Source organism: Montipora foliosa, chromosome 3 (genome assembly GCF_036669935.1).
Source record: "Montipora foliosa isolate CH-2021 chromosome 3, ASM3666993v2, whole genome shotgun sequence".
Taxonomy (NCBI): Eukaryota; Metazoa; Cnidaria; class Anthozoa; order Scleractinia; family Acroporidae; genus Montipora; species Montipora foliosa.
The window spans coordinates 52,358,893-52,366,392 of record NC_090871.1 but is presented as its reverse complement, the minus strand read 5'-3'; the positions used below and the strand labels follow the sequence as shown (position 1 = coordinate 52,366,392).

At 39.5% G+C, this 7,500-nt stretch overlaps 1 protein-coding gene across 3 annotated transcripts in view; it reads right to left on the bottom strand.

Annotated features, from left to right (window-relative positions):
- Positions 1–7,500, bottom strand: part of LOC137997641 (ciliogenesis and planar polarity effector 2-like) — a 16,768-nt gene that overhangs the window by 9,228 nt on the left and 40 nt on the right. Inside the window, exons 1-6 of one of the 3 annotated variants that reach the window (XM_068843745.1) lie at positions 7,477–7,500; positions 7,170–7,256; positions 5,824–5,984; positions 1,504–1,626; positions 843–907; positions 1–31 (exon numbers count right to left, since the gene is read on the bottom strand). The exon at positions 1–31 is cut by the window's left edge and continues 59 nt beyond it; the exon at positions 7,477–7,500 is cut by the window's right edge and continues 40 nt beyond it. In XM_068843745.1, the coding sequence (XP_068699846.1) occupies positions 1–31; positions 843–907; positions 1,504–1,626; positions 5,824–5,935 (331 nt within the window). In that variant the 5' untranslated portion in view covers positions 5,936–5,984; positions 7,170–7,256; positions 7,477–7,500. Of the gene's footprint in view, positions 32–842; positions 908–1,503; positions 1,627–5,823; positions 5,985–7,169; positions 7,257–7,306 lie in introns of all 3 variants that reach the window. The other 2 variants (XM_068843744.1, XM_068843743.1) reach the window with 2 other exon arrangements.

The window sequence follows — 7,500 nt, the reverse complement described above, 5'->3', positions numbered from 1 at the left end:
TGAACATGACAACTTTTTGACTCTCCTTCAGCTGAAAAATAACGCATTGGACGTGTAATAAATTCAAATCCTCACCTCTGATCACTGAACCTAGAATAATTTTATTGATGATATCTGCGGATGGTTGCCTGAAATTCTTAAGTAGGGCAAGGGCATCAGCTCTAAGATTTACAAAATAAATCACTGGATATATAAGAACCAAATGGAATATCTCTCAGATAATGAGATTAATGGCCGACACACTCTTACCAGTGTATTGCATTATAACAAAACTTGTGTCTAGAAATACAGCTGATAAAATGTCACCAAGTGTCACCATTTATAACTATAATTTATAATAATAAATACTCTTCAAGTTCATGTAATCACAGATAAAAGTTGTTGTAAATATGTCCCGTAGTTGACTTCATGGGAAACTTTGAGAATCATACTTGCAACAGTGGGCACATGTATAATTATAGAGCCCATTACAGCTACCACTGGTTGTCTAGTTTAACAGCCAAAAAATTGAGGCCAAATGTGCAAAGTTTGCGATGACCAGCTCTTTGATAAGTTGTTGCTAATGGAGTGATCTAACCCCGTGGATTGTACAAGTCATATAGTAGTTGTACACAGTTAAAAAAGAACAAAGAGAAAAGACACCAAATAAATATGATAAAAACAGTCTCTAGGGGATCATAGTTTACATGTATATGTGCTCCCGTTTTTTATTACTCATTGCTCAGCAAAGATATGATGCTATTGATTGTCTGTGCGATAAGCCCTGATGAAGGACTTTATTGGTGGTGATAAGCACTGATTGGTAAATTTTCATTGACCTTTTATCAGTAAAGCTACTGTACCTTGGTGGGCCAATACACCACAGATGTCTGGATACCTGGTGTTTCCACATGAAAATTTGGAATTTCTGAGAGTAGAACCAAGCAATATAATATTCATTTGATTAGGGAAAATAGGTTAGAGTTTCACTCAGTCTGATGTAGTGCACGGTGTGCAAAAATAAATCACATTAATAGCAACTTTTGGATCAGAGTTAATATGAAGAAGAGAAGGGCTTTCTGTTCTGAACAGTCATGCATAATCAGTTGAAGACTGAAAGTTCTCCAAATGCAGGAATTGCTCAGAAACAAAGTAAAGATCACGTTAATTGTGGAATGAAACAAACGACTTTGGCTGGCTTGTCCCCTGAGACTGCTTCATTTACAAAAGTCAGTATTCAAAGCCAGTATCACAATCAATATTATTAAATGGCATTTGACTGTAAAATCCATGGCACCTACTGATGGGGTACTCCAGAGATACAGCTCTAAGTATCCCATCCAGGGACTCAGGAAGTGTGAGCCCCAGCAGCTTACCTTAAGCTAACTTTTTGTTGTCTTTCACGAAGTATGCATGTGCATCTCATCACTATGCAATCCTTGACACAGGTGACCACAATAGCAATTATGTAGCACTTGTAAATCAAAATAATATTCTAAGATTACTACTAAATGATCAATTAACCTTGTCCCAAAAGCTTGGCCACTGTGCTGGTTTTTCCGACACTAGGCTTCCCAGTCAAAATGATCTTGTAAGACACAGTTTCTACAGAGAGCTGTGGTGGCAGACTTGGAGCTTCAAGTAGCCCTTGCAGAAAGAAAAAAAAACAAAAAAAAAAAAAACAGCAATTATTTTGCAGATGAAGGAAGTTTAATTAAACACCTGGAGTTAACAACAAGGTGCAGTTGTCAGGCCTTCTGATAGGGTGCGATTAAAAAATGCAAATTATGCGATTTTTTCAGGGCAGATTGTGCGATTAGAAAGGCCAATTATGCGATAAATAATGTAAATTATGCGATTTTTTCCTCAGCAATTTTAAGCTTGTTTTATAAGGTTTCAGGTTAAGAAAAACACTTTTTTGCTGCCCTAAAGACATTTTGAACACAAAGGAACAGTAATTATGTATCTCGATCGACATTAGTTGGGATAAATAAAAAAAGGAGGTCTTTTGCACTACCGGTGTACCACGTTAAAAGTTGAAAGGAAACAGGTAAGATGCCAAATGAATGATCAAGGTGCTCGTCAACCACGAACTTCCGAAGTTGGTCAATCACAATAGGGCCATACCCCCATTTATACGAGAGAAAATAAGCCGCGGCTTTCTCTGGCCGCGGCTTACAGAAGACTCGAATGTTCACCCCGTATAAATGGTACAAAATCTACGTTCACGTCTTTTTCAATCCGCGGCTTATATTGACCTGGGAATATATATTCGTATAAATAGTTCTTTTTGCGTATTTTGTACACCGTGGCCAGAGTAAGCCGCGGCTTATTTTCTCTCGTATAAAAGGCCCTAATATTGCACGACGAGAAAAACATCAGTCCATCGTCCACGTGGAGCGTACCTGTGAGGTACTTTCTTGCTCGATCGTGAGCTGTCAGATTGGGCGGAAGGTGGGAACTTCCTTCTTCGTCGAAGAAAAAGCGAGCGTTTTCACAACAAACTTATCCATGAGTAAGTTTTTATCAGTTTTCAACGAAAGAAACTACATATTGCCGAAAAACTTACAACTTCGCTTATTTTTCACAAATCTCTGCAACTGTGTTATTTCAGTGGTGTGTATATAAGGGCGTGTTTGTGTTGCACCAATAGAAGGAGACTCGTACCCAGGTCCCCTACATGAACAATAAGCCTTGAACTTGGACTGTTTACGAAATCGAAGGCGACAAAGGTTTTTTAGCCTTTTTCCAAGATAAATCATCTTAAAAATGGCATATTTATGCAGGAATTTCGAAGAAACGCGTTGATTTATGTTTCATTTTATGAATTTTGTGCGTCCATTTGTGAATTATGCGATTTTTCGTGAATTGTGCGATCGGATGCGATTTGAGGTCGATTGTGCGAAATCGCACCATCGCGTAATATCAGAAGGCCTGAGTTGTCCATTCTCACCTCTGAGGTCAGTATATACTGTACATGTCACACATGTACAAAGGTCATCCGGGGGTGAAGTTTCCATTATAGTGCAAGTTTCTGAATATTTCAGGCAACCAACTTCCGCTTTGCAACATAGTAATTCTTATTAATATACATGGACGACAGATATCTGTCAACAAACTAGCCTGTTTACGGCCAACCCCTATCTATTTGTAATTTTTTTCCAGAGGGAAGGGCGTGACTCTCCAAAGACTATATTGCAGGATGGAGATCCCTCAGATTGGCCGCGTATTATTTTGGGTAAATCTACAAATCCCTGACAAAACTGTTGACAGAGACAATTACGGAAATTTCACAATAATTTTCGATCTAGCCAAATATATGATACATTTCTTCCTCCCTATGCAATGCTGCTTTCTGTCTGATTTTCCTTGTTTAACATAATTATTTCACATTGAAGGAGCACCAACATTGATTGGGGGGGGGGGGGGGCAATGGGTCAAAACTCAATTACATACAACCGCCGTCTACAACGTTGGACGACACTCATCAAACGCATGCCCCATGATATGTTTGCTGACTGTGATTTGAGCCTACTGTGTCCCATGCATTCCATGTGGCAGGGCTCGAAATTAACTTTTTTGCCCAGGTGCCAGCTGGCGACTACTGGGAAAAATTTGGTCGCCAGATCATAAACTTTGGTCGCCAACTTACTTAATATATGACTTACGTAAGAACATGATTTTAAATGCTACTTTGCATGCAAGGAAAGTCGTAATTATTAAACACCCAGAAAAAAAAAACAGCACGAGAAAGACCTCTAAAGCCACTGTTGTTTTCGGCTTTTGTCTGTCGTTTGGTGATGGTGTTCTTTACGGTTATTTGAAATGGACCGAAGTACAGAACGTTTTAAGGACGGTGCCTACTAATTAACGATATTTTTGCCCCGGTGTGTGATTAAGCAGGAACTGTAGATCTTAACAAGTGTTATTAAAATCCAAAAAGAAAATTGGGGGTAACCACGCATTTTTGAAAGATAATTCATGAATAATATTCGTAAAAAGCTTTAAAATACAAAGCAATGTATGGCGTTCTTTCTCAAATTAAAACTTAATTATCTCTCAAAAACGCATGGTTACCCCCAATTTTCTTTTTGGATACCAAGAGTACTTACTAAGATCTACTTTCTCCCGATAGTTTTCAACCGCGCAAAAATATCCCTGTATTAGTAAGCATCACCGATAGGAAATCCGAGTATCTCAAGATGCGCAGAGCGTATGCGCAATAACAATAGTAGGCACCGTCCTTAAGTCCGTGTTTTCCGTAGCAAGGCAAACATGGGTCCTTTAACCTCTCCAAAACGTAGTTATTTATTCTCCTACGGCTTGCGTGGCAACTTACCTTTATTGCGAGTAAACACAATACTACTGCGGCTCCGCGGTTTCAGTAGCCTCTAGAATCCGAGGAACTTGGTTTCTTAAAGTATTTTCTACCAATATTTATCTCCACCTATTTTACACCTTGTGTAGTCAATTTTGCAGGTGTCCGCTTTCTAACAGAGGGGACAAGTTCTCCAACCTACTTTCCGTTAAGGGTACAGGTTGCTTTTCGAAGGTTCCATACAACTTGCAAACTAATCGTGCGATGTCTTGGTTCATTATCAATATCAAGCTAGTTCCGAGGAGGTCCTTCGGTAATTTGGCTAAATCTCCGTTTCCAGCATTCACAACTGACCATGGATTTAAATTTTCAATTAACCTTCTGGTTGAATCTTCGTCGTCCGGCCGCAAAAAACTCACGTAACAGACAAGAAGCACATGGTGTTTAAGTGCGACCACGTGGTTATCGAAGTAGCGAAGTATATTTTGTGCTATTGATTTATAGTGTGTGAAACCGATGTTCTTGCAGTATTGAGACGTAAGTTTTTCGTGGGAAAAGGAAGGTGAGTCGTGTTCTAGCTACCAATTCCGAATGATTTCATCATATAAAGATTCAAATACAGAAGTTGTCTACTGTTTATCCTGGGTTAAAGACAAAACGTGATTCAACAGTTGGCGACCAGTTCTGAAAATCTAGTCGCCAGCATTCAATTTTTGGTCGCATTGGCGACCAGTGAGTCGCAATTTCTAAATGTAATTCAGGCAAAATTAATCTCGAAGCAATGCTGGTCAGCAGTTTCCCCAGCTTTACTAGGGGTGGCATGATACCTCTAGCAGGGGTACCTCCTGACTTATATACACAGTTGCTTGCTTGCAGTTCTTCGCGAAGTGTTATTGCAATAGCTTGCTGTTGGCGTGCCAGTTTGTGCTTTGGTTTTTTCCCATCCCTCCCTCCCTCTTGAGGTATGGGCTAGGTAAGTAGTGGGTCGGTAAGTATTCCACTGAATTGTTCAGTGTGACAGTGCCTGACTGCTCGCAGGGTTGCCATGGAGACCTCCTCCTCATGCTAGAGCATTGCCCGGCTCCACCAACTTTGTGGGCACCAACGCCCAAGCTCATCTATTGGTGATGAGTTTAACCTACAGTAATTCGTTGTTAGGTGGGGCCAGTCACCACATAAAGTGTCACGTGAGGATTCAGTCGCTAATTTACCACTGTGCCTGCTCAACACAGCAAGTTTCAACCCATGGCGGAAGTCTCTTTTCCTGTACTCAAAAGCCCAGCGAACGGAAGGGGAAAAGAGACCTCAGATCTGCTAGCAGGGAACTGGAACATCATTAATTTTATCAAAGGTGACAGCAAGTTATGAAGAAATAATTAACCCTGATTTTCTCTGTTAAAACTGGTATCTTAAATTTAACTTAACTATTTTCTAAATAATTAAAAATAACACTTCTTAATTGCCATTAAATTATGTAATGAAATAAACATGCAGTAAGCTCATGTAGTGCCAGCTGCAGTGCTCACCAAAACTTTTTCTCCTGTTTCGGTGCAGAATTCCTCCCAAAAACTCCCGTCCTTCTGGAGTCTCTTGCCATTTGAACTGAACAACGGATCCTCTCGGTCTAAAACCCGCCATCTATGACTGTGCACCAGGCCAGCTGAGTCTCTTGACAAGAGCTTCACCTCTGAAAACGAAATGTTTTCAATTTTTTGAAGGTGGGGACTGGAAAAGAGTGAGTTGCCATGGGAACAAAATGTTCTATAGCCGTAGGTGTGTTTTCTGTAGAACTATTAGCCTACCAAGTTTCAGTGGTCTGTGCTGCAAATTGGCGAAGATAGCTCTATTTATATACTTGATGTAATATTGGGTTGAGTGTATTACATCATCAGTCATCTCATTTTTCAAAATTAAATATCTCTGGAACTAATGCAGGTACTGTATTTGCAAACGGTAGACGGCATTTTCATTCTTTCATAGAATTCTTTGTGATACGCCTAAAAAATCAAGAGGTAAAAATTTGATCATAGTGGCACTTTAAGACTCGGATCTTTCAGCATTGCAATTGAACACAAAATCCAAAAATGGTTTGCTATTGAAATCTCGAGAATGAGTGCAATTAATTTATAAAATCCGCAACTAAATCCATTTTAGGATTTTGTGTCCCTATGAAAATCAGAAAGATCACGATTTTGAAAACGGATTTCCAATCGAATACAACCCCAAGTTTAATTGAAAAAACTCTTTGTTTATTCTTGGGGTAAGTGATTAAGCTAGTCTATTAAGTGAACTAAGCACCATTCGGGCAAGGTTTTGAGCAGCAACCCGTGTTTGAAATGACATTTTTTTCTCGAATAATATCTGGTGCTCATAATTAATTTTTCTGTGTTAGGTAAACTTTTCAGAGAGAACAGGGTTTAAGTCAAAGCAATGTTTTCACTGTATCTGTGTTGTAGACTATGTTGTGTTCTTTGCAAACCTTTTTTGACATGTGAGATGGACAGAGGTTTTACTCGAGTATCTAAAGTGAATTTGGAATTGACTTGGATTTGTACAGCTTGGTGATTGCCTACAGAAATTTAGCGCTAGTGTGCAATAAAAACTGCCGTTCATCACTCGATGCATTCATTTGCTTCGTGAGTTCCGAGTGACCTTATAAATTGTGTATGTTTCAGCACTTATACGACACTCAAACAAAAACCGCTTCAAATGTCTTTACTTCGATTCATGTCTTGCGTTGTTCTTTAGATTACCGAGTCGTAGGAAATGTAAGTAAATTGTTTTCACCTCCCAGTGGGTATAATTGAACTAGAACATGTGAGTTTTGTTACAACTTTCAAGGAACTTTAAATTTTGTAAGATAAATACTAACCCTTTACCTTTTACCCGGACAGTGTCCACGGACTGCCTCAAGAACCGGCCCACGGACTATCCCTACGGACCGCCTATATGGACCACCCTAAAACAACATAGAAATGAAAATAAATAAAAACTAAAGATTTGACTAACCGGTTGTCTGGATAGACCACTCGTGTCACTCGTTCGGCGAAATCTCAACCGTAACGCTTCGCAAATTTAACAGACTAAGGCTCAGGCTCGGGCGCGAAGTCTATTAGTCACACATTGCACCTTCCTTCGCTGTGGACCGGAATGCTTCGAAAAAGATTGATAATAAGTACCTTAAGTTCTATTTGTAATTTCTT